Source organism: Hypomesus nipponensis, chromosome 26 (assembly GCF_054491055.1).
Source record: "Hypomesus nipponensis isolate SF chromosome 26, ASM5449105v1, whole genome shotgun sequence".
Classification (NCBI taxonomy): Eukaryota; Metazoa; Chordata; class Actinopteri; order Osmeriformes; family Osmeridae; genus Hypomesus; species Hypomesus nipponensis.
In genome coordinates, this window is record NC_140386.1 from 5,461,709 (window position 1) to 5,488,562 (window position 26,854).

At 51.9% G+C, this 26,854-nt stretch overlaps 1 protein-coding gene across 1 annotated transcript in view; it reads left to right on the forward strand.

Annotated features, from left to right (window-relative positions):
- The window catches only part of ptprfa (protein tyrosine phosphatase receptor type Fa), a 144,172-nt gene that overhangs the window by 26,950 nt on the left and 90,368 nt on the right, over positions 1 to 26,854 (forward strand). Inside the window, exons 2-3 of the mRNA XM_084692649.1 lie at positions 13,943 to 14,117; positions 26,123 to 26,268. Coding sequence (XP_084548775.1) covers positions 14,024 to 14,117; positions 26,123 to 26,268 — 240 coding nt within the window. The 5' untranslated portion in view covers positions 13,943 to 14,023. The remainder of the gene's footprint in view (positions 1 to 13,942; positions 14,118 to 26,122; positions 26,269 to 26,854) is intronic.

Below are 26,854 nucleotides of genomic sequence, written 5' to 3' on the forward strand. Positions count from 1 at the left end.
CCGGCGTCCGCAGTCTGCCTCGGCCGGCGCCACACGTTGGAATCCGAGAAAGGGCTTTGCTCGCCGCAGGTTAATTGCCTCCGAGATTCCTACGCTAATGGAGCTAATCCCGCCTTTGTGCGGGTTCGCGGACCTGAGCTGTTTTTGCCCGTTGTTGTGTCGTAGCGGATATTCATGGATGGTTGTGGAAGCTGTCGCTCACGCTCCGGTTCTGTGTTTTGGTGAATGTGTGCTACCCCAGAGAGAGCAGTCGTCTGAGGAACACAAAAGACACGCGGGCGCGCTCGGCCCGCAAAAGCTCCCACACTTGAGCACGCGGCCAAAATGCACGCACGCACGCGATCGTAACGCAAACATACACACACACACACTGACAATCTCTACCCAGTATAGATTGTAGCCCAAGGTTTTATGGGTAACATTTTATCACAGTTGGACGTGCATCAAACCCAAGCTCCCGTAACACCAGTAATTTGGTTTCCTTATGAAGAGGAGGATTTCTGTTTATTTTCTCGTCTCTTTGAAGTGGGGATTCAAAGTCCTTTCCTCCACGGCAAGCTTTAGAAGAGGAGTTCAAAATAGATGGAATTTAATTACTGTTTGATTCTCGAGCTTCAGTTGCTTCGGGTGTCACCCGAAGACGGTGCCTGTGTGTGTGTGTGTGTCTGTGTGACCTGGGGTAACTTAATCCCCCTCAACCTCAGCTCTTTGTGTGGTCACGTTGTGACATTTGAAATGCTGGTCGCCTTTGCTCCATAATCTTTCCTTCTATGGTGAATATGGTGTTTTTGTTCTGATATATAAATATATCTTTTTTTCTTCTTCTTCATTTAGAACCAGCACAGCGAATCTGTGCCAACCATTTAGCAGTTAGCAGGTGTATTTTCAACATGAGTGTTGCAAATTTTAATTGGCACTTCCCTCAATCCTTTGACTCTCTGAGGCCCATTAAGCACAAGTATTATTACACATTCTCGGCTACCTTACTGATCGGCGGAATGTCGGGTTCAAATCCTCTGTGGTATTATGGGATGGATGGGGACTCGGGCTGCTTGCTTTCTGTCAAAGCGTCTGTGAAGTTGCGGGGGGTCGGGTCCGCCCCGGGTTGACTGGCGCTGACTGGAGCTCCGGGAACATGTCTGGACACGTCCTCCGGAGCCTGCGCAGGTGGAACACGCATGACTGTTGTGACAGGGGTTATAGCCTGAGACTAGAGACTATACACCTACTGCTTCACAAAGCAGAGGGGCCAGGACCCAGGAAAACCCAGTTGAGGAAAGAAAAAAAAAGCGGCAAAGAATCTCGTCTCGGGGTGCGTCTGCCCAGCGTCCGTGGATGTGGAGCCGCACTCTGTGTATCAAACTGTAAAGGCCAACTCGCCGTGTGATCGAACCAAACGCCCCCCTTACGAATGTTTAATGTTGAAGTATGCTAAGTGGAGATGGCGTGGAGGGGGGGGGCGTTGGTCTTTCGGTGACACCTCGGTGGCGTCGAAGGCCCGCGTGGGTTAGGTCCGTGTCACCGGGACGTGACGCGAGCTTCCCGGAGGGACGCCGAGAAGGGATTGTGTCACTCCGTCCTTCGCACGTCCCTGCGACACGGTTGGAGGGGGGAAAAGGCCGTGACACGGCAGGGTTGAGCGAGGAGAATTCGTTGGGGTGGATTCAACGGTGTTTACGAACCCGCTCGGGCGCCCAGCTGTCGTGGCAGGAAATGTCAACGAAAAGGCCATGTACGTGGCCCGAGGAGGGGGAGGAAAGAAAAAAAAAAATCGAACAGCTGTCACAGCCCAAGAACCAGATTAGACTATCGCACCTTTTGACACCAGCACACTTCATGACATGGTATGTGACCGAATAGAACATGACATGTCCGGCGTGACTTATTTTTGTGTGAAAGGCCGGACTGAGGAAGTCATGCGGACCACACCAGCAAACGCACCTTGAATCTGAGTCTTTATTTCCCCCCTGCCTCACCCACGTGCAAAGTAACGACTTTCACATGCAAAGCAGGCATAACAATTCTTTTTCGGGTCCACGCGTGCGGTCGAACCCTCTCGGTTGCTGCTCTTACACCCTTATCTCGCCCTCCCCACACAGTGGTAGTCAAAGATAAAAAAAAGGACAATTCTCCCTTTGGAGAGGCATGGCGCTGTGACGTTTGCCTGAGTTCCTTTTAATTGCTTCCCTTTGGTTATCACGATCTGCCACGCTTCTGTTTGTGCTGAATAGAATAACAAAAGGCGTGGAACACGCCGACTTGATTCGTACATTCGCCTGTGATTCCTCTTGTTTTCCTTTCCAGGTTCTGGCTGTGCACCGCGCTTTCACGGCGTCCATCGCCGTAGCACGCAGCCTTGGGGAAGGGACAGCTCGTCTCCCACAAAGCCAAGGCAGACGTCACTCGCAAAGTCGACTGTCGCTGCTGATGTCGTTTCTTGGCACCGTTCGTTTCGCCCTCGCTTTCAGGACGGTTTCTGCGGGAACATTGTGGCGTCGTAGCAACTTTGGGCTTCTGCAGGCAAAGAGGGAAAGCAGTTCTCAGCGATGTTTGGTCTTTGGAACTTCATTCGAAAGGTTGTGCGGCAGCCTTCAAACATGGCTGTCGAATGCAAAATGCCATTGTCCCTCTTAGTCCTGCAGGGCGTTCAGTGTTTCCAATGGACTCTCTATTGTATCATGTGCAAGCTGTGCAAGATGTGTTTTTTTAATGTCTAAATTTGGCTTAATTTCTCCTCAGCTAAGAATAAATTAGGCAGAAAGCATTCATTTTTCACCGTAATTGATTAGGACGTTGGACGTCAGTCCTTTGGAATTAATCAAATGATTGATACGATTCGTGATTGATGGGAACACGCTTTAATCATGTTCTGCTAATGCAACAATGTTTTTTGAAGGGCATATCCTCTCGCTCTGGCAGCCGACTGACGCCTAGCGCTCCGTCCCCCCTCCCCTCCCCCCCCCCCCCGGTGCAGTATTCTGAGCCACTGGTAACCAAATCAAGAAGGAACCTGTCCAGCAGCTTGTGTCTGTCTCCCTACGCTGAGGAGCTGTAGACCTGCCAATCACACGTCATCTCCTACATGTGTTCTACAGCAGGGGTTCCCAATCCTGGTCCTCGGGCCTCCCTAACCTGCATGTTTTAGATGTTTCCCTGCTCCCACACACCTGGTTCCAATGAATGGGTCGTTATCTAGTTATGCAGAAACCTGCTAACGACCATTCATTTGAATCAGGTGTGTTGGAACAAGGAAACATCTAAAACATGCAGGACAGGGAGGCCCGAGGACCAGGATTGGGAACCCCTGTTCTACAGCTTTCACCCAACCTTTTACGATTGGGATTTTTTTTATTGAAAGTAGCTCCACATTTTTCCGCGCTGGGACAGAAATTCGGGAGAGGGAGGGAGGGGGAGAGGGAAGGGGAGAGGGAAAGGGAGGGGGAGAGAAAGATAGTCGGAACAGAGGATAATGAGAAGAGTTACAGTAGCTAACAACTGTCTGAAACAGAACATTGTTCTGCTGACTCTAGGTAACTGATAGTCTGAGAGTCTCTTAATCCTGTCTGGGCCAACCTGATGGAGGGCCAGAGGGAGAGGTGGGAAGGAGGGGGAGCGAGAGGAGGGGGGGTGGTGTGGGGGGGGTAGTAGAGTTGGGCGGCCTCTAGGGCACACAAGCCTCTGTTTAAGACCTGCATCCCCCATAACTCAAGTCTCGTTAAACAGTCGAGAGCGGGAACTCATAAATGCAAATACGGTGAAAATCAAGTTGGTTTTCCCCATTATTTTATATAGATATTTATAGATTCCGACGTTTTGGGGGGCTTTATTTATATAGCCAGAGACATTATGAGGCAGACAGGAAAACAAGGAGAAAGGGAGAGGAAGACGTGGAGGAAATTGCCTGAAACGGAATCAAAGCCCTAACGGTACGTGCTCTCCACGGTGAACCACCGTGGCCGCTGTCAAGAATTTTCCAGAGTGTTCTTGACAAAATTCACGTGGCCGCGTGCCCAGCATAGACCCGTGAGGCAGTAGCTAGTCCAGAGCTCTCGCCGTTTCCCCTTTCATCCTCGATGTATGACTTCACCCTTGCGCATCGCTCTTATCTTTCTGGACTTTGGACCAGAACGGAAGGACAGACAGACTAAGACCCGGTAAAGCCAAACTCTTAACGCGGCGCACAGGCTGACTGGATTTGGAGTCTGGCTGAAGCTCTCGCTGGCGGTCTGTCACAGAGACGGCGGTGGTGTTGAAGAACTCATTAACATAGCAGAGCACTTCCATTCAGGAGTGCGTTTGAATCTCACCTCGATACTTCCACCGGGTTAATCCCGACCTTGGCTGGCTGCCCCTAGTGTCTGGTGGGGATTGATCCTTGGATAACCTACTCGACTAATAGCTTACTACCCAACGTCGAGGATGTTAAACTGGATTGACTTTGCATTTCCATGTACGACATGATATGCAGATGTGCTGGTTCATTTTTGCAGGTATGTGAACTTGTCTGGAACTGATGCTTGATCATTAATGATCATTTTAATAGCAGTTTGAAGTAGTGATTGCCTGCAATCTGAATTCCTCCCCCTTTAATGATAAAATGGAAATGCATTTGACCCAAGTTGAAATATTGTTCTTTGCATATATTAATATATTATCAAATATAAATTGATGACTAAATCCTAATTGAAACATTTCTCCCGAGATACTGTATGGTGATCACTGAAGCATAGATTATAATTGCAATAAAAAGGATTTCAGGGATATTTCTTACTTTCTTTGAAGCACTTTCTGCTGCTGCAAATTTGGGCCCCACAAAGTAATATGTTGGCACTTCTTTTGTTGTTTAAGGAGTCTTTTCAGAAACCGTTAGAGGTGTTGAATAGACAAAACATTTTCCAGTACACTTCTTTTATGTTTGTACTGGATTTCACTCGACACCTATATCTGCGCACTGTGTGAATCTCATGAAAGAGCCGAATGCGCCACGGCGGCAATTTCTTCACTTTGTCTTTTTATTTGATTTGTTCATTAGAACTTCAGCATGATTACTGCACATTCTGCTGTCACTCTGACAATGTTTCGATTATGTTTTGTCCATGTTCTGGTGGTAATGAAGCTCTCTACAAAGTATTGTGATGCTAATTGCCTCTTGTCAAGAGAGAGATTTTTTATGTAAACCTTCTAGAGGGTCTGCTTGGTAATTAAGTCTTATTCATGTCCACAGTTGTCCAACCATCTCTGAAAGTATACCTGCCAGAGGGGTTTGTAAGGGTTATTGATGGTATGTCTGTGTGTGTGTGTGTGTGTGTGTAGATAGCCATGGCTCTAAGTGGCTTCACTTGCTGTCAGTGTACTGACACTTCTTGCCATATAGAGGCACGAGAGAGAGAACACTATAGAAAAGAAGGAAGGAGAAAAGAGCATTCTTCCCCGTCTGCGTTTATTCTCAATAGCTTCGGAGTCGCTCGCCCAGGAAATATCACCACGACTCCGCCTGTGACCGAGCGTTTGGAACTCGACGAGCCCAAAGGACGCACGTCACCCCGCAGCTGTCCCGCGTCGTTTACAATCGGGGCTCGTGGGGACGGCGTCCGTCCCCCGTGAATGATCCGGGCGGCGTGCGACAGACTTTGGATGTTTTGTTCGGGCTGTGGCTGTATTCTGGACCCCCGGTGTTTGGGCGAGGTGGCAGGTCGGCGATGATCCGCCGTCACCATCACCCCTCTTTTTGTTCCGCTCCGTGACAGCCCCTGATGGAGATGGATGCCACCTCTTTTCCTTCAGAGGGAGGCATCCAGGGTTGGGGGTCTGCCAGGCTATCAAGACTGCCACTAACCTCCCCGTCCTCAGCGTGATGGAGGGGCGTTCTGCGGGGGCCTCTCCCCGGGGGGGGGGGCCTCATCGAGAGCGCACGGCTCTCCAAACAAACGACTGACAGGTCGGCGCGACCCCTCGCTGCGCGCGCCGCGGGCCCGCTACTCACCGCTGTCTCTTTGGCCGGTGACAGCCTGGTATTACTGTCACAGCGTTTTTTTTAGGGGGGGGGGGAGGCTAGCAGACCCCCCCCCACCACCCTCCCCCTCCCTTCTCTCTCTCCCTGATCCCCAAAATGGTGCTTCAGTCCTGTTTGGGGGATTAGCGGACGGTAGGCTGTGCGATGGCTCGGCTTGCCGGGCCTTCTCGCTCACCGCGGCGCAGTGCAGAGATACTCGAGCGTCCATAGATCCTTCTCCCCCTTCATTTCAGTTTGATGCGTCGATTCATCCTGCCTTTGATTCATGTTCATCCCACGCCGCTCACGTCCGTTCTTGATTTGTTGTTGTTTACCAGTAATGCGTACGCGCTTGGCGGCGTTCCCTCTTGCTGTCGATCTGACATTGGACCGACTCTGTGATCTCAGAGACAGTCATGTGATTTACCCCCTCTCCGCATTGTTGTGGTTGCCTTGTTAAGCGTCACTAGCGACAAGCAGCCACAACTAGATGTGCAACATTCTCCCCGGCGAGGAAGGATTCACAGAGCAGGTTGAAAGCTGCGAATCGAACCACATTGAGACGGACGTTTGAATTCTGCATTTGTTCTGTAAAATGGCACGTCTTGATTGGCCGAGACGGCTTCCCGAGTAAATTGATTGTGGCGCCTTAACGAATAGGACTGTCAGAAGCGTCAGATGAAAGTTTCGCATGGCGTGATTAAACTTGCATGGCTACTGTAAGGGCATCGGGATGAAATTAAATATCGCAGGGCGTCCGATAATCAATGCGCCGAGCCGTGCTCTCAGAGCAAACACATTAACGAAGGACAGGACTCTGGAGGAGGGCCTATCCATCCTCCACACTCAGACAGCCGGGAGTCTGGAGAATTGTAAAGCGATGTCTAGATAACGCAGGCATCCACACGTTCGTCCCTCGCACTGTTTGTTTCGAGGTTGCTGAACTGATAGCGATACGATAGCAAGAGGAATGCGACCGTTGACAGCAGTGGAAGGGCCTCCATTTTGCGCCCTGCCGTTGCTTATCCAGCACCGAGCAACGTTGCTCTAATGCCATTAGAAAGGAAGACTCCACCACCGCAAGTCTATCTATCTTGGGAATGTCAGTTTTATGATGTTTTGGAGTTCGACTTGTTGGCGGGTAATGGATTCGTTAGGCGCAGTAGCAAAGTAGCCTTTCCCATTATCTCCCGGCCCGTGAACGGTTTTATGACATCAGTACTCGCTAACTGGGCTGTGCTGAAAGCTGTGCATGTATGGATTAGCTGTTAGACGCTTGCGTGTGTGCGTTTTGCCTCACTTCCCCAACTCAGCACATCTGCCCGTATTTACAATGAAGGGATAAAGAGAATGATACATGTGTTGCACTCCAGGCACTATTTGACAAACATTAAACACTTTTACTAATATTGTGTCAGGGCTGGATTTCTGCCAGCGCATGATTTGCCGCAGCTAATATACCAACTTGCGTTGGCTTAGAGTTTGGATCCTATTCGATGGTCATGAATATCATTGTTACTTGAAAATATATCACCCCCGGAAATAGTTGAGCAACGTGGAGCTGGCAGTAATATATTACACCGGCTGACCACGACGCCCTATCACATCTTCATGTTTTGTCGGAGCAGCAGTCTACCGCGCAGTCATATGAGGACTCGTGCGCCTTTTTCAAACCTGCCATGAATCAGTCTGAAGGTTTGAGTGAGTATCGACACAGTTGCTCATGCCGTGCGCTCACACCCTATGGGTAGTGAACCCGCTGAAGCTTCATGGGGGTTGGCCATGGGAAAATGTTGGCCGATGCCGAATGATTAACAGTGACACGCTCCCTGGGTTTTTTTTTTTTTCTTTCCTCCCTGCGTCCAATTAGTCTCGACAGACATTCACTTCCCCTTAGCGTGTTGTGTACGTTGTCCTCAGTGCATTCCTAATTATGGGATTTGTCGCAAGCTCTCGGCTGAGAGGACCTGAAATTGGAGCCCTTTAAAGTTCCTGCGGTAAGACAGTTTGTTTGGGCTTTTTGCTGTGGGGCTCACGTACGCCTGTCGGTGTTGATACCCCCAGTGGAACCCTCACATGAGATGAGGTCCTCGGCCGTCTGCTCTCAAGCCCGCCCGCCCGCCCAGGCGACTGCCCCCGTCCCACATCAGATCATTGTTAGGGGGGCTTATGGATCCACGCTGGGGCCGCCCGCCCAGCATCAGGGGGGAGAGGAAGAGAGATCAAAAGAGCCGTGCTGCCGGCCTTGACAGGCGCCGTAATGAGGCCAGGGGCTGGACAGGCGCCGTGTCCGCCCCGCGACACAGGGATCACCTGGTAATGAAGGCCCCCTTGGCCTGTTTCAGGGGGACTCCCACCCCCTGCAAGACACCGCTCCCCCCCTCCTCCCCCCCCCCACACACACACACCGCCCTGCCACTTGTCACTCCTCACCCAACCCGCACTGTCCACCTCCCCACTTCCACCTCATTAGTGTAATCGCACCATTAACTCCGGAGCCGATACTTTGCACTGGGGGGGCAAAGTTATCTCGTAAATCTTTGACGAGCTTCTCGCCGGCGTGCGTTGCGACAGTACGTCCTCGGGGCTCGTCGCTTCGCACTCAGAATGCGTCAAGGTAAATCTCAAGGCTGCATCTGAAGGCTCTCCGCGTGGGTAATTATCTCCTAGTCTTGCTAATTAGCTGGACCCACATCTTCTCCGTCTCTCCGGACCCAGAGGAGAGGTAATCCATTGAACGCTATCACCTCAAAGTAGGCCGGCGTGAGATGAAAAAAAGAAATCCCCTTTGTTTTCTTCTCAAACAATCGCGACATCGTAAACGACTGGGTGAAAGCAATGACTGCGACTGACTTTCACTGCTGTAGTGGGTCAGAGAATAGCTGAATAGCTTTCTAATATTCCTGTGTGAAATACCAGTAAAAAAAAAAAAAACCAGCAATACAATTATTAACATAAAACAAAAACACATAAAAATGATTTTTTTTTCCTCTCTCTTGCATCCCTGGTGTGCTGCTGTACTGGTACTAATGTAAATGGGATATGATTAAAACGATCAGGTGCATTAGAGCATACGAATCAAAGCCTTGGCTGTTGTTTGTTATTGTTAGGCCTTCTGGATTTTTCCCTCAGGCCATACAGTCTTGTTCGACGGAAAACACACTAATTTGGCTGGCATTATGCAGCTTTTAAATTTAGCATCAAGCGTGCCTGAACCGGAGATAACATTTCCAATATTTTTGTTTTATGAGAAGCTCAAATAAGGTTAAATACCATGACCGGAGCACAAATACAAATTTCCATCTGTCTGGCAAAATAGTGGTTTAACTGTGTCTAGGCCTCGCAGATTTCTCTCGAGCTCTCCAATCCAGGGGTGAGTCTCTCTCATGTCTGTTTCCGTCTTCGGCAGTTTTCCCTCCGAGGCACTGTGGCCGATGCGAATGTTGCCCAAGTCTTCCCGATAACGCTCGCCACCCTCCCACCGGTCTGTCACAACAAATTAGCAGAGCTGCAGAGCAAGACAAGGGTGGCAGGGGGGAAAATGTGCTGAATGTGCCTCTTTAAGGGGAGCTCTTAATCCTCGGTGTAACTTCCAGGCGCACTGGAAGCCCCTACGCGACTCTCAAGGCCACTCGTGGGTCTGAGAGTGTACTGTTCAGTTATGTGGCACATGGCAGCGGAACACAGTGCAGTCGGAAGGGAAGGGGGCCCTGATTCAGGTTTTACATAAGCGTATGATTGGGTGTGTAGGTGTGCGTGCGTGTGTGGATTCTCGATGCCTGGCCGCTGTCCGGGCAGATTAGGCCCACGAGTGGCACTTATCCGCTTAAACAAAACAGACTCGCGTCTCGGCCGCCAAAGGAAAACATTCCTGGCCCTGCTGGAGGCAGGCTGGGGGTGCCATTCGACACAACGGGCCGCTCCCCCCCCCCCCCCTCCCACATGGTCTGTCAACCCATCCAGTCCTGGATGGAGCCACCTCTGCATATCGTCGAGGCGTCCGGACGTTGGTCCCAGACGCCATCCTCAGTTTCCCTCTCCTCGTCCCTCCCTCATCGTCAGATAGGTGTCCTCCTCGGAGGGCCCTTTGCGCAATCCCACCTCCGGGGAGAAGAGCGAATAAATAAGGAGATAAGAGGCACAGGGAGGCTCCCCCCGGGGGGTTTACCCCCTTCAGCTGGAGTCACGTCTTCCCAACCCTGCCGTCTGCCGGGAGAAGATATCACACTCCCCCCCCCGTCCCCCCCCACCCAAAGAGCAGCGGGCTGTAAACGTGCTTGACTTTGCCCCCACCCTCTTCCCACGATGCAGCTCTCCTTGGAGGGATGTCATTGAGACAAGGGGAGAGAGCGGGCGGGGAGAGAGCGGGCGGGGAGAGAGCGGGCGGGGAGAGAGCGGGCGGGGAGAGAGCGGGCGGGGAGAGAGCGGGCGGGGAGGCCAGGTGCTCAGGCGGGAGGCGGTCGCTGTCACTGCTGGAAGGGGTTGCTCTCTGACGACTGGAAGTGATTCTGTGCGGAGTTGAAACTTAGCGCCGGCGAACACTTTTTACGACCGCGTTTCTTGGTCGGGTCAGTGGAAGTCCATTCGAGATGATTCATTCTGTATATCCTGAATATGGCGGGAATATATTGCACACCTAGTATGAATGCGTTGTCGAATGACACCTGTACTGAAAGCAATTTTAGGAAGATGAATCATAAACGCAGCATTTTGCCCAAATAGTAAAAACAGGGATTGAAAAGGAATGTATTCAGTAACACTCAAGAAATCTTCAACTTGGGCTTGCTAACATCTTGATTTTATGGCCTCTACTGCATCACTAGACATTTGATTTAAGGAGCCTAGCTACACAACACACCCCCATACCTATGATGAACACCTATATAAAACATCATAACTCTCTCAGTTTAATGGTAGACAAATCCAAAAGGCACTGTGTGAGATTAGAAAAAATGCTTGCGAGACATGTATTACGTTCGACGCGAAGCAATCAATTTGCCCGAGGGATGATGCAAGATTACACATCAAACTACCGACAGTAAAACAAGCCGTGGATGGATGTGCTCTCAAGTGGCTCTGTCGAAGCATGTCGAACTGTGGGCTATCATTTCCCTGAAAGCCTCTAATACACTTTGGTGTCTGACCGACAGCATGTTGTCTGAGATTACGCTCCAAACACCATAGGATAGAACGTATTCATCTGCTGTTTGGGAGTTCACGCAGGTCAGACAGACTAAGCAGCATCAGCAGGTGAAAACGGCCAGAAATACACCGTCTCTTCACAGATTGCAGTAGCTTGAGAGAGAGAGAGAGAGAGAGAGAGAGGGGGGGGGGGGGGGTTACTTTGAGAAAGAGAGAGGTTTATTTTGAGAAAGAGAGAGGGAGGTTTACTTTGAGAAAGAGAGAGAGAGGTTTATTTTGAGAAAGAGAGATTTATTTTGAGAAAGAAAGAAAGAGAGAGGTTTACTTTGAGAAAGAGAGAGAGGTTTATTTTGAGAAAGAAAGAGAGAGAGAGGTTTATTTTGCGAATGAGAGGTTTATTTTAAGTAAGAGAGAGAGAGAGGGGAATTAGTATTCTAGTGTTTTTCCGTATATCACCTCGGCACGTCACTCATGCTTCCAACGACAAGAATCCCAATTCCAAATCACATCCTCCCATTCCATATTTAGGCTGCTGTTCAATGAGGCCTCGGGGGGGAGGGGGGGAACAGCCCAATGTATGTTTCATGAGTCGATGTGACTAGATGCCAGAAGTGTGGGAGTTCCTTTTTTATTGAATCAGTGAAGCGGGAGCCGTCTGATGCGGAAGCTCGCATGAAAGGGGTATTCGTTCTCCAAAGCTGCCTCAGCCTTCAGATGTTCCTGGGGGGGGGTGGTGACGGCGGCGCCGAGCGGTTGACGCCGTGAGATGCTTGAAACCCCCCAAAACTCCCTTTGTCTTCCCCCTGCTTCCAGCTCCCAGGCTAACATCAGGACATGTCAGAATGCTTGCAAAAAAAACGTTTTTGCGACTATCAAACATTTGTTTGGTCTGTAATTGCTAGGGTTTGGGAGTCTCAACCATGGGGGGATTTAGATGTTGTTGAAATGCTGGGAAGCGCAGACAGAAGGGAGGTTTTTTATCATCGTTCTCAGGTTGATCGTGAGGTTGCTAGCTGTGAAATCCCTTGAAAGTAACCTCGGAGCACCTCCAATGGCCAATCAATGAACGTTGTGTTCTTAACAAATAGTATATACCACTGTATGTTCCAGAAGCTCAAAGACATTCTATTAAAGAAGAGGTTGGTGGGTTCAGGTGGCGATTCCCGGCGATTCCCGATGTTCGATTCCCGGCCATGCCAAATGACGTTGTGTCCTTGGGCAAGGCACTTCACCCTACTTGCCTCGGGGGGGAATGTCACTGTGCTTACTGCAAGTCGCTCTGGATAAGAGCGTCTGCTAAATGACTAAATGCAAATGTTGTGTTTATCGTCCCTGGCTGGTTCTGTTTGCATGACGAGCAAACGTTCGGCCAACGCTCTCTCAGCAGAGCGCAGGTTTGTTCCTCTGTCCGTTCGTGGTGGCCAAACGAAGGGAAAGCACAGTTCTCTCTGTCCCCCGTCGTTAGTTTATGTGCCGAGGCAGATGGGAGCGCTGCGCAGCTCCCTAGGGGGGAGATCGACGCGGCCCCCGGTCGCTAACCAGCGTCCTGGTGGTGGGGGGGTCAGAGTTGTGTGAGCTCTGTGCTTCACAGCCCCCCTTCTGTTCCACGGAACAAGTCTTTCTTGGTACTTCCCGGGGAGAAAGAGAAAGTGCAGGGCCAGAAGTCGCTTGCCATCAACTGGGTATCGACACGAAAGCCCATTAGAGGATCTGGACTCGCCGCAGTTCTGTGGAAAGTTTGGTCACATAAGTGTGGTACCAACGTTTCACAGCAATATTCAAGACGTGCGGCGAAAAGTTTGGTGTTATTGCTGTGTAGGGGAGTTTTGTTTTTGTTTACTATCAGATATAGCAGTCTACGCAGCAAATATCCTCCCATGCGGTCTGACTACAGACTGAAGACAGGCTAATTATTTTCAAAGAGAGTCAGGGGGGTTATGCGTTCACCTTCTATCCTTGGACTGGCTACCAAACAAACACCTGTGTCAAATGTGGCAGTGCAGCTACCATTGTAGTTTATGTTTGGTGTCTAGGCAATGGCAACAAAGGAGAATGACATGAGCTTGCATGGCTTGTGTCATCAAGTGACGTGGTGCCTTTTGTGATTCGACGTTCATTTGTCAGGGCAGGTGCTCTCTGTTGTTCAAAAATGACTAATTGGCATGGTTCCATTTCTTTCGTCCAATGTGTTTACATCCCAGATACAGCACACACACACACACACACACACACACGGCAGTCTGCAGATGTCAGTGTATGTGGAATAATGATTCATGACATGGATTCTTCCTTCGTAGCTCTCACACCCTGAGTCCTTTTACGAAAAGGTCAGAGAGACATGTTGATCACAGGCGGAACTGCTCTGTGATGTTTTTATTTTATTTTTATGATTTATGAATGTGATATAAGATTTGTTTTTACTGCATTGCAGCCTTGTGACAAGTCACAACTTATTCCCACAGTTGGTAACAATCATCAACATTTCAGGGTCACCTGAAAAAGCTTTGGGTTCGACCAGAGTCCTCAGGGTAGCCTAGCAACAGTAAATCATGGTGGGTCAAAAAAGCCGCTGTCAATTGTCTTTGCGCCTGACTTGAACATCAGTGATGTTATAGCAGCACAACACTCAAGGTTTCAAATGTTCCCAATATTGTGTACCTGACACAATTTGTAAGGTTACCAATTTCCGTTTTATATCCCTCGATCGCCTGGCGGGAGGGGAGAAATCTCTCACCCCGTCGGTGAAAGTGCTCGACCGTGTGACAATAACACCCCGCATCATTTCTTCTTCTCCTTCTTCTCTGCTAGGTGTTACTCTATGATCGCGTGAGCTCTTAGCCAATCAGTGGGAGCCTTGGGAACCGAGGAGAGCGTGTCAGCAGTCGGACTATGGTGCCCAATCGCAGACGGACCTCTCCCCTCTCCAGGGGAGCCACACTTCTCCTGGTTCTGGCCAGTCTGGTGCTGCTGGTCCACGCAGACAGTGAGTAACACAATCGTTACGGCCACCTGCTGAGTCACTGTGTGGAGCTAAGTTGTAGCATTGACTGCATGTTTGCTATGAATTACCAGGCCCGTCGACTAGAAAACCAGTAAGTGTCCGGCATCGAAATGATAAAGGGCGTTTTCAAAATCAGGAAGTTGAAGAAAACTCAAAAATGTCATCCCTGCGTGAACTCAGCAACTGTTTGTTTGAATTATTGCCTCCCCGCCACGCAAACAGAAATTAATGGTGCGTGTTATTTCAGTCAGTCAGCAGTGCCGTTGGCTATCTGTGGGAAACAGACACTTCTCCCTCCTGCAGGGGAATATAGATAAATATATTGGACTGCCGTTCGGTCGTGTGAAGGTGAAGGAGCACTGGAACATTCCGGAGCCTCTCCTAGGTGTCAGCAAACGTCGAGTTTGCTTCTCCTTTGTGTTTGTCCGGAAGCCCGAACACTGGCATGGCCTCTCCCTGCTCCAAGGCTCCCCTCCCCTCAAACGACCTTCCCTCATACCTCCGGGTCACGACGTTGCCCTGTGTTGTGTGTTCAATCCACGTGCACCCTCCCCCCAAGAGACACCCACACACACAGACACACACACACACACTCTTCACAGGCACGGAGGTATTGTGTGGCTTGGAATGTGAATGGTCCCTCTTTGTTGTCAAAACGGGTTAGGGCGAGCAACATCCACAAGAAGCTCTGCTCAGGCATGATCCACAACGGACTGTGGGACGGTGGTGTGGTCAGGTAGAAACGAGAGTCCCATCAGGGAGTCTCGAGGACGATGGGGGGGGGGGTCAGGGCTGTGTGGCGTGGAGGCTGAACCCGTGAACCAGACGAGCTAATGCAATCACGGTGTTTGGGTTTCTCCCACGAGAGACGCATTTGAAGCCTGGCTTATCCCATGCTCCCATTACTCAAAACCTGGGGAGGGGGAGGTGGGGGGGGGGGGTACTCTGTCTAATGAGCACAACATGCCTCGCATTAAACTGGGGGGCCAGAAGGATCTTTAATGGAGGAAATTGGTTCGTCGGCGAATGGATTTCCTGGTTGCGTCTGGGAGGTAGACTGGATTAGAGTGTTTTGAATACTGCCAGAGCCTTCGTTTGGTGCTCATGGTAACTGCATATCAAGAAGTAATAATGTGAAAGGAGTTGAGAGCCTTCAGGGAACATTTCCATCCACGCGAGCAGAACCAGAAGACTTTAAAATAGCAGGGCCTGTCAACCAATCAGACCTGCTCTTTCGCTAAGAAGCTTTCTGACTGCCTGGCTCCTTGGTTTGTCGCTTTTGTTGTGATGCGCACAAACATTGGAGTCATTAACCCAGGTTAATGGCCTGTTGGTACCCAGGTTAATGGCCTGTTGATGTGTCAAGTCTAGACAAAGGATAACCTCGATCCTGGTTGCCTCATCCTTTGTTCTCCAATCACTGAAACACAATAAAAACATTTTTTTATATATATATATATATATTGTAAATGGCAAGATAAGGACTGGAAGTGTTTTTTTGAAATACATTGGTCCAAAATCTCCAACTAAACCCGAGGTTGTTGAACCCTACGAAGGGGGCAATGTACCTGATCAACAAGTCACTTATCACCCCCAGCCGGTGTTATGGTAGCAATAAACACTTGGCTTGTGTCGTTCCCCAGATAGGAATGTGGAATACATCGCAGGGCTGTCGAGAGACGTTCTACTCTCTCCCTGTCAAAACAAGGGACATCTTTCGCACTCTCCGTGCGCTCTCCTTCTAATTGTAGCCTACGAAATGTACGTGCGTGCGCGTTTTTTTGGAGCGTGCGCCCGAGGCGGTGTGTTCTCTCCCGAAAGGACGTTGTGCGACTCCCCGAGGGAGCGCGCCGTCTTTTATCGATCAGTTCCCACGGCGGAGATGTTTAGCCGGGGCTCCCGCCGCCCGCTCCTCTCATGCGAGAGGGAAGGGGCGGAAGACGGGTTAGAGCGTGTCCTCCCCCCGCCCCCACGCCCCCAGCCGGGGCCAAACAGTCACCGTCTCCCTTTCCTCATGTGTGAATATTTGCGGATCTTTTCTCTCCTCCTCCTCATTTTTCTCCTCCTCCTCCTCGTCCTCCTCCTCCTCTTCCTCCTCCGGCCATGCCACGGCGCAAACAGATTGTGGGAAGTCTTTGTGCTCGGGCCTCCCCTGGGTCACATTCGCCTGATGATCTACAGAACTAGAATCTTTTTTTCTTTTTTTGGGTTGCTTTCTTTCTTTCTTCGTCTTCTTGGTCTCTTCTCTTTGTTTTCCTCTCTTTGCCTTTCAAGTCACTGTTCTACTTTTTCCCCAGACTTGTGTGGGAGGCAATTCTGAGAGGACCAGGAGAGAACAATGTATTATTTATGATAACAAACATGGCTGCCGGGGTTGCCTGCGCGTCCAGCCCTGGAAACGGAGGTCCCGGTGATCCAGTATGTCACGCGATGACTGAGCGTTCAGTCCAAAGACCGATACGTTTTTTTGTTTTGGTGCCTTAAAATAACAGATCCGTTCTATCACGCGCGATGGCTGCTTCCTGGCCCCTTCACGACAGTGCGACAGCTCAGATGTTGCAGCTGTTCCTGACCTCTGCCAGTTCCACGGACACACAGCTCCATCACGCTCCTCTCTCGGAGCTGCGTCCCACCCTTCACCCCCCAACCGGCTGAGCCCCCAGGCTTCGCAGAGCCTTCCTGTGCAGGGGAAGCCTCTCTTGTTATCTCGTAAGACGACAGGGGAAAAAAAAGGGATGGAGTGTTTTATCAAGACCATTGGAGGGACGGTGGGGAGCGTGCGGGGGGGGGGGGGGGGGGTACAAGGACAGGCAGCCCCAGACGTGTGTTCGGGGAGGAGGCGGAGGAAGACGAAGAGAAGCTTCCATGGCAGCAGTGTGTGCCCTCCCTCACCCTCCCCCCCCCCCCCCCCCACCCGCTATTGGATGCGCAGTGTCTCGGTTGATCCCGGGTCTAATTGACAGGAAGGGGAATTGATTGGCCGATTGGAACGTACGCGGCCCCCAGCACGGTCCCCGTGCTAGGACGTCCTCCCTGCTCTCTCAGGCCCCGCCCGGCCGGGGGCCCCGGGCCAGGAACCCCCCCGACAGCCACGCCCACTCTCCCACCCCCTCCCTCCTTTTCCACGTCCCCGGGGATTTTTGGATCCCACATTTGCATATCAAAGTTCCGTTAAAGCCCCGTTGGAATATTCCGAATGCATAAACAGATATATTATGCATAGTGTTAAACCCGGTCCATGCAACGCTACCTGGCAGTGAGGGCACTAGCAGCTCTCCGAACAAACAGGAAGGGCAACTCGCAGAACAGGAGTCAATCCCCAATTAAAGAGAGCGTCACCTTTTGATAAAGCCTTAAATCCCGCCCGCATAGAGTCTACAGCACTCCCCCCCCCCCCCCCCCTCCGACAGGAGAATATAAGCCGAGCGGGCGTCGGGGGCGACGTCTGAAGACCAGCGACAGACCTGCTCCTGGACTGCATGTATCTAAGGCCTCTGCTGTACCAGGATGCTGGACACAGAGAAGGATCGTGTGTGTGTGTGTGTGTGTGTGTGTCCACCCATGACAGCTGCTCCCCATCTCTCCTTGACTCTGGCTGTTGGCGGTCATGTATGTATCATCTCCCCTCTGACCCCCCCCCCCCCCCTCGCCGAGCTCCACGGCCAACAATTTATGCTGTCAGGCGAGGAACACAGGGCATCTGGCAGGTTTTTCACGTGTTAGGAGGCAAGGTGAGGCGGGCTGGGGGGGGGGGCTGGTGGGGGGGGGGGGGGGGCTGTGCTTGTGCTGGAGAAGAAACGAAACGGCGTGAGAGGCTGCACTCGTCTCCCCCCCCCCCCCCCCGCCCTTCCCCGAAGCGCAGTCTCTCCCCCTCCCCTCCGCTGCACAGTATCCTGTCGCTTGCACGCGCGTTTCCAACACGCGAGGCGAGGCGCCTTGCCATAAATTGAAAATCTGTTTACCCGCCGGCCCCCAAATGTGTGTGTCGAGCAATTATTTACGATGCGTATACCGGAGGATTCAACGCCATCAAGCCAGTCAACCAGTTCATGTTCAGTTCATCGAATTCATGTCTCTCCAAATCCCTTGTATAATGTATGTTAAACATGCGGATGACTTAGGTGGTATGTTTCAAAATAGGATCGTTGTCGTTAACAAGTTTACTTGATCTCCGTTTATTCCTATCCATCGTCTTGAATGAAGGTGTCGCAATAGTCGGCCCTGGCACTTTCTCATGTAGATGTGGGGTACAACGTGTATAATGGGATGTCGTGTTTTTCGAACACCACGGTATTGTGTACATTTCCTCATACACTGAGGTGCGGCCTTTCATCTCTGCCGACATGGAGATGATAATGTCCCTTTGCGCAGCTAAACCGCCACCTCCTCCTTTTACGGCGAAGCTCGTCTTTCTTATTGAACGACTCCGTTTGAAAAGTCGCCTCTGTTTTCCGCCGCTTCCAGCCCATATGACGGGCGGTTCGACGGGAAGACGCAAATCGGTTTCTTTCTGGATGTGCCCGTTTAGCGGGATACATTCAGGGTGGGGCGGTGTTTACCTGGAACGCTTGCGAGCGACGAGCCCCGATTGTTTACGTGTCACTTTGACGGATCAGAAGGGTGATTTGCATGGCCGCTCAAGCCCCGGATCTCCTCACCTAATGAGACTTTCCAACGGAGGAGATACTTTTGGTTGGAAACTTTTGTCATTCGTCATTGTGAATTGCCTTTGAAAACACCGCTCCCCCGACCCGCCTCGCACAACTTTGGACTTTCTGGCTGTCTGCCTAGACAACATTAAATTCAGGTTACTTGAGCCCCAAATGAAAAAAGAAGCCTGTAGCATCAGTGGATGGTGAGGAATCACAATGAGACAGGTTGTAAACTAAAAGAAGCCTTTCAGATGGGGGTTTACGTGCTTTGGCCGCGGAGGAATGGCAATTGGTGATGTGCGCGCGCACACACGCACACATTTGATTGTGCACACACGCACACGCATACTGCACACACATAATCCAGAACTCTGGACATTTGAGGGCATTCCGAAAATAGCTTGTGCAATTCCTGACCCTAAATCACAAAGCTTTTATAGTGCAATGAGGCAATCTCCAGGGGACTTTGAGTCAATGTAAATGCATCGGTCAATACATCGATGTCGCGTCTCTACCGGACTGTAGCCTATTTGTAAACCTTAGAGCCCAAACAAGCTGTTAATGGGCCACCCTGTCAAACCAGAAGCCATTCCCTACCTGCCAAGCACTTTCAGCTGGGTTTAATAGCGGTTGTGTGAATGCGGCATTTCTGCAGGGGTGAGGGGTTAAACGCCAGAGTACACCAGGCAAGCGGGCAAGGCTCCTCGAAAGCGGCGACTCGGATCACTGCAAAGTACAGAGATCAAGCCTCGTTTAAACAGCCAAACACAAACAGGAATGGCAGGCGACTCCCATAAGCAAGAGAGGAGGCAATTGTCAGCGGGTATTGTTTGTCCACACGACGCTTTGCAATTGCTTTGCGGTGATTACGCCGTCTCCCCATGGCCTATAAAAATGGGTTCTTTGTTGGTGCACTGTTCACCCATATGCACCCTGGCAAAACATCCCAAGAGTCTTTTATTATTTTCCCGGGTCGACCGGGCCGTTCATTGTTCTAGTTCTGGTGATAATCCTGCCGTGATTGCCTCCTCTTTTGATATTTTTTTTATAGCAAGGAGCAGTAAAATCCAATTCTGCGAATCCCGATAAATATCGTGAAAAGAACAAGGGCTTCATTATCAGACGCTCTCCAGACAAGTTTGTAATCATACACACGCAGACCCCGCACACCTTTGTTGGCAGTTCAGGTAGGAGCCATCGACTGCTGCTGGCTTTCATAACCAACAATCGCTCTCGTCACCCACACAAGCGTTTCACCACAAAAACTCGTTTGCCATCCAGCAACATTGATAAGGCCGTCAAATCTATTTATTGTCATGTGGAGAGGAGAGTCTGTTTGAATGGATGGGCAATTGGAAGCCCTGATGGCAATGTGTTCAACAATCCTGCCTTTCTGCTGCAGTCTCTGAGAGGTCCATTACTTTAATGCACTTCACAATGGGAAAGGAAAGGCCTGGGTAATTTCAAGTGGGCTTTATCTCAGTCAGACCTTCTCTACTGAATAATTCAGCCAGCCCTGAGAGAGACACAGAGAGCGAGAGAGAGAGAGAGAGAGAGAGAGAGAGAGAGAGAGAGAAAGGAGAGAGAGAAAGGAGAGAGAGAGTGTTGTTCAGAAACTTCCAGAAGACCTTACCTCGCCAGCGTGCCTCCGCCATGGGCCCTTCCATCCCACTCTCGTATCACAACACCCTGGAAGGTGCACAGTGGAGCTCTCCACCCAGCTCTGAGAGCTGAGGTAGAAGCCCTTCTGGTGACCGCGTGGAAGAGATACTTCCTCACACGACCAGGCCCACCAGCCCTGGACATCTAAAGGACATTTTGGGGGGCTCTACAGGTCTGTGTTGTTCATAGTAGACAGGGCAGCTGCTCCTCTAACGCCCTACATCGGGCAGCAGCCGGCTGAAGGGCACTGTCTCCTTTTTTATAATGCCATCATTTATGGGAATAATCGAATGAAGAAAACACACCACCCTCTGCTAGCTAAACAACCCGTGAAGACAGGAGCTCATAACACACACAATTCATTCCAGCAATTATTCACTAGCTGGGGGGGGGGGGGGGGTGAAGAGAAATTGTAGAGGATTGTGGTTTTGTTTCCTGGTAGAACGCCCCGAGCTTCGCCCCAAAGTAGGTAGAACGTCCAGTGCCCCATTTCAAAATGGCACTGAATGACCCCTTTAAAAAACAATAAGATGGTATGGAGAAAAAGAGACAAAGAAACCATGCTTCTTATATTTGTGTGGTTATTAATACAAAAAAGCCTTTCTGTTGGGTTTTTGATTTGTGGAAATGGCAACTTGAAGGGTCTCGAGTCTTGTCATCTTTAGTCTCAAGGAAATTGCTTTCCACACGCTAGACTAATATACCATAACCCTTAAATTATATAAAACCAATTCCAAACAAATTAATTAAAATTAAATTGAATTGTAAGCAAGAGAAATGTTCAAATGTGCATTTAATTGTAGCCTACATTGCAGATACAATTACAGACTGCCTGTATTCCTTGATGCAGTCATATTTCACCCTGTTCCACAAATCTATGCATACGAAGTGTGAACCTAAGTGGTCCATCCATTATTAATGAGCACCAACGAGTCTGACATCAATGCATTTATCGATTTCTTACTTCAAATGGCCCCTTAATAGTGTTCTCGTCCAGAGAATGGCCCAGTAGGTACCGGTTCTCCATCGCTGTCCTGTCCGCTACACTTTTCCGCCGACTCATCCAGGGTTGGAGGGAGAAGCTTGTTTTGGCTACCTGCAATGCTTTGGGGCTATCTCGTTGTTATGATCAGTGACCTATGCACTTTGTAAAGCTCTTTCTTGGAAGCAGCTTTGGATAAAAGCGTCTGCTAAATGAATACATGTCAATGTAGAGGCCGCGAGCAGGAGTGTGCGAGGCGGACAGTGTCTCGTGTTGCGCAGAGAGAGCCCGGCTGCTCGGTCTCTGGGGTGGCAGTGTTATTTTTGGTGCAGGGGCCCTGTCTGGGCGACGAACAGAATGCGTCTTCCAGGCGGTGTTAGAGCTAATAGCTCCAGATGTTTGGAGAGCTTCACAGCTGCACTCCGAACTCCCAGCAGCCCCTAGACTCTGTGTGCTTGTCTTCCTCCCTCCCTCCCACCCTCCCACCACCGCTGTCACACTCCCCTCCGACGATTGGATTGTCTCTCCCTGCATCGACCCACACCGAGCCCGTCTTTTCTTGTCGCCCCTCGGCTGGATGGAAAGATGGCCGTCTAAACGAGGTCTGGCACCTGTGACGTCCGTTGCTGTCGGCGAGGGGGGGCGTGCGCGTGCGCGCCTGTCGTCTGCAGTGCTCCTTCCCGTCCCCGACATTATGCGAAGATGGGCTCTGCTCCGAATCCCCCCGTTCGCTGCAAGCCGTTCAGTCATTTCGGCGTGGGGGAGGGCGCAAGGGCCGCTCACGCGACACGGCGGATCAGACCCAAACACCGGCCAAAACCGAGACGACGTCGAGACACTGTCGTCCGCGACAAACCAGCGCGTTGCTTTGCTCCCAGTGGGGTTTTCGACAGGGTGCGGATTCCGGGGGTGGGGGGTCTGACCCCGCCGAATTATGTAGACTTAGACCCCCCCAAAGAGGTCAAAACACCAGGTCGGGGGGGGTCGATACACGGCCTGGAAAAGAAGTTGAACCCCCCCCCCGATATTATCGATGTGTGTGGAAAGCGGATCCCGCATGAACCTCCGCGCGCGCGTTTACTCTTGAGAGAGCGCGCGAGTGCTTTAGCCTTTTGTTTTTACATGCGTGCACCGGAGCGGTGCGTCGAAAGCTGTGCCAGGGGCCTCCTCGGAAACGGCACAGAGCCGTAGGGAAGCTTTCCGGAGCTTAGCACCGTCCTGGAGCCGTCTTAGGGCGCGTCCCCGAAGGAGAGCCAAACACAATGTCTCGCCCGCTCATTTGGTTTTACAGCAGGGCCCGCTGAAGACAGCGAAGCACCGGATCTCAAAGACTAATAACAGGTTTCCCCAGAGACAAACACCGGCCAGCCAGCGGGCTGCCTGCAACCGTCTGCCTCGCTTCCGGACTTTACCCCCCACAGGGTTCAAAGGGTCAACGGATTGATTTGCCGGTAGGTGCCTGCATATCTGTCCAGAGGGGTGGGGTTGTCTCCGAGGGGTGTCAGGCAGTTATTTGGGCAGCTTTGGCGGAGATCCATTAGTTGTGTTGTCGTTGACGTGTCAGAGATCCCCCCACCCCCTAATCTCCCTCGTATCCCTTCCATCTCTCTAGAACTTTCCATCTGCTTCGTGTCGAGGCCGACACACGGGGGTATGTTGCCTTCTAATCTTGAACGGGGAGTTGATTGGGATTGATTTCAATGAGCTAGTCTGGTCTCTAATCTGTTTTCAAGATTAAAATGATGCCACTTTTCCCTTCCCTTTTGTTCAGGTCAGGTCAGGCAGTATGAATTTGAGACCATACACGTTCAAATTAAAGCAACACTAAACGCCCAAGATGTTCGTTTCTTGATCTAGATTATTGGCTTTTTACTGAAAAGGTGAAGCATGTTTAAGCAATCCCCAGTTCCATCTATTTATGAATAAATGATGGACATAAATGAAGCATTTATTCCTTTGGAGACCCTTCACCATCCGCATTTATTCCCTGCTCGCAAATTCAAAGTGGCCCGCTTGTGTAGCTACACGGCCCGGCCCGTGTATTCTCTGGGAAATACACGGCGCGGTAAATTGTGCTCCCACCCTCTCTCTCCTGTCTCTCTTCTCTCTCTCTCTCTCTCTCTCTCTCTCTCTCTCTCTCTCTCTCTCTCTCTCTCTCTCTCTCTCTCTCTCTCTCTCTCTCTCTCTCTCTCTCTCTCTCTCTCTCTCTCTCTCTCTCTCTCTCTCTCTCTCTTTCTCTCGAAGCGCCCGTCCTTGAATGATGTGTATATGAGGTCAAACGGCCTCCTTGCGCCTTTCGACGACGACAAAAAAAAAAAGAGACGTGTCGTCGCTACAGGGTCACGCGTGAACGCGATTGGAGACAATTCACAGCTGTCCGTCAAGTGGCGAGTGGCGGCCGGCAGGAAGTGGAGCGTGCTTTACATTTCGAATGTCACGCTCCGACACGGGCTTGGAGGTCAGGGGTCAGCCAACTGCCACCGAGGGAAATAAATAGCGAAATAACGCCGTGGACCCCGAGCCGTCCTTTCGCGGCCCCCCCTCCCTGCACGTGGGCCAGCCTGCGTCACGGTGACGGGCGTCCTGCGCTTTCGTACCGGTGGGCGTCACGTCCTCCCAAACCCGCTCCCCCTGCTCCTCCCCCTGACCTCCCTTCCTTCCTGTCCAAGTCAGCCATGTTGAAAATGCCACAACATCGTGCCAGCTGAATATCGATCTGCCCTCCCTCCCTCCCCCCCAACCCCACCCCTCCCTCCCTCCCTCCCCATGGATTGCAGATGTTTTTCTCCCGGGCGGGGCACGAGATCGTCCCCGACACCCTCTGCCTCCTGCCCCCCCTGCGACGTCGGCAGACTCAGTCCCCCGGGTGGATCTCAACCCCTGCCCGTGGTGCAGAAGTGGTCGGGGTCAACATCTCCAGTCAGCTTCTAAAGCCGCCTTGAGAGCAAGAGGGAGAGACGGAGGACTCATCCCATATAGATCATGACCGGCGAGGAATAATAATAGTCTGGGCTGTGGGGCAGGCTGAAAGCCGGTTGGCTCCTGTCACCGGCTGTCTGGCCAGTGTGAGATTGTCTCTCATCACATAGGTGCCATAGGCTAATTGGTATTCTGCTGGTCTGTGTGCTAGCTTGGCGCACCATAGGGACTCTGTATAGTAGGGCTGTATAGTGTGCTTTGTGGGTCTTATTATTTGCCACCTATAAACCCGTTGTCTTGGACCGTGCAGTAGTGAAGCTGCGTGTGTTTTGACTTCGCTGTCCAAAGACGTCGTTTGGGTCTCGGTTGTCACCGCGTCGAAGAAAATACTTTTCCCCGGTTTTGTAAGCACGGTTAAAGCAGCCGTTTAGGGTTTTTGGCAGTGAATTGCGTTTAACGGGGGGGGGGGGGATATTGAGTGTGTTTGGTGCCTGTATGTGGGTGTCTGTGAGTAGCAGTGGGTGGGCCATCACAGTAGACCTTTTGGGTATTGTGGAGGACAGCCACAGACCACAAAACCACATGAGATAGAGGCAGGCTGGGACCTGCTCTGGCACATCGGCAAGACAGCTATGACATCACTACAGCACAGAGAGGCAAAGCGCTCTTCAGTCCGTCCGTCCCCCCCCGGCCCCTTAAAGTTACAGCGGCGAGACCCAGGCGTCCGTTTAGCAGAAACGCTGACATGAACAATCCTCCTTGGGGCCGGGGGGCGGGGGGGGCGCCAGCTACTGTACCGTAGCCACGGCTACGCCTCGCTGCTCTCCCTGGCCAAAAGCCCACGCTAAAGAGCGGTTAACCCCTTCGCCGCCCCCGGCCCCGGCCCCGGCAGCACCTCCACACGCTGCATGCAGAAACCCTCCAGGACGCGGGGCTGCAATATGCACCCTCCGAGGCTTTTCGGCAAAGGGTCCGTTTCGTCCGAGGGGGGGCCTGTTGCCAGGGCGGGACAGGGAGGTGAGAGGGTAAGCGCCATCCGGGTGGAACACATCCTTACGTATTTGTGTACCCCCCGCAGCCTCCTAGCGCCACGCGGCCCCCTTTGACGGACAGGGAGGGTGGAGGCGCTTTGTTTGCGTTGCCACGGAGCCTGCGATGCACGGGCGTGTCGGCCAAGCGAAGGGTGGATAGTTCCCTATCTCCTTGGAGATGGGCGCCTCATGGTGGCGCCTTGTCACGAGTTCCTCCTGCATGTTTGTTCAGCCGATGAAAGGGGAGCGTGTTTTTGCGATTCGTATCGGCCTGTTTTCCGGGCGCCGTTCAATGAGGTTTTCGCGCGACGAAGCGCGGGGGGGCGTAGTCACGGCCGTCGACAAGACAGAGGGAGGGCGGCTGGGAGACTGCGGCTCTCAGGCCTCTTCGCCTAGTTTGGCTCCAGGCAGCTGAAAGGCAATGCGGGGAGTGTTGTGTTGTTGTTTCTGGGTCACCTGCGCCCGAAGAAGCCCTCGAACCACAACTGTGCCTCTTATCATTGCTGTCTTTGATACGGTTTGTCCTCTCTCTCTCTCCTTGTTTTCTCTCTCTCGTTCGCTCACTCTCTGTGTCTCTCTCTCTCTCTCCTTGGCTCTTTCTTTTCTGTGTGCCACTTTCTCTCAACCCATCTCTCTCTCTCTCTCTCTCTCTCTCTCTCTCTCTCGCTCTCTCTTGCTCTCTCTCTCTGTCTCTCCATCTCTCTCTCTCTCTCTCTCTCTCTCTCTGTCTCTCTCTCCCAGGCACGCCCAGCTTCATCAAATCCCCCGACGACCAGACGGGGATCTCGGGAGGCGTGGCCTCCTTCGTGTGCCAGGCGGGCGGCGACCCCAAGCCCAGGATCACCTGGATGAAGAAGGGGAAGAAAGTCAGCTCTCAGCGCTTTGAGGTGCGTCACACGAGAATCTCCATCGTCTCAGAGCCACGGCCGCCCTGAAAATCGTCCCCTCGGCGGGGGGGGGGGGGGGGGGGGGTTGTCTTGGAGTGTACGTGCGAGAGAGAGAGTGTCTGTCTCTCTCTTTGTCTGTGCTCCCTATGTGACCACACCCTGTGTGTGTAAGTGCGTCTTATCCACCCCGTACAAATGCTCCCCCCCAGGGCGGAGAGGGAGGCTCCAGTGAAAGCCTCGTGGCCCCCGCGTGTTTTCCGGAGGGCCCAGCAGGGGGGGGGGGGGGGGGGGTTGGGGGGAACACTCAGGACCCCGGGGGGGGCGCTCACGGCCGACGTGCTCCAGAAGGAATGTCTGCCACCTGTCTGAGCCAGTGGGGTGGGGGGGGGGGGCTGAGGAGAGAGAGAGGGCAGGAATGTGCTTCTTGTCAGGTGGTCGTTGGGGTCAGACCCCCCCCCCCCCGCACGCACACACACACCACACACGCAGCGGAAGCGGAGCGCCCTCAACCCCTGACCTCTGCATCCCCTCACCCCCCACGGCCCTCGAATACCTACTGTCCACTCATGCCAGGCATCTCATACAA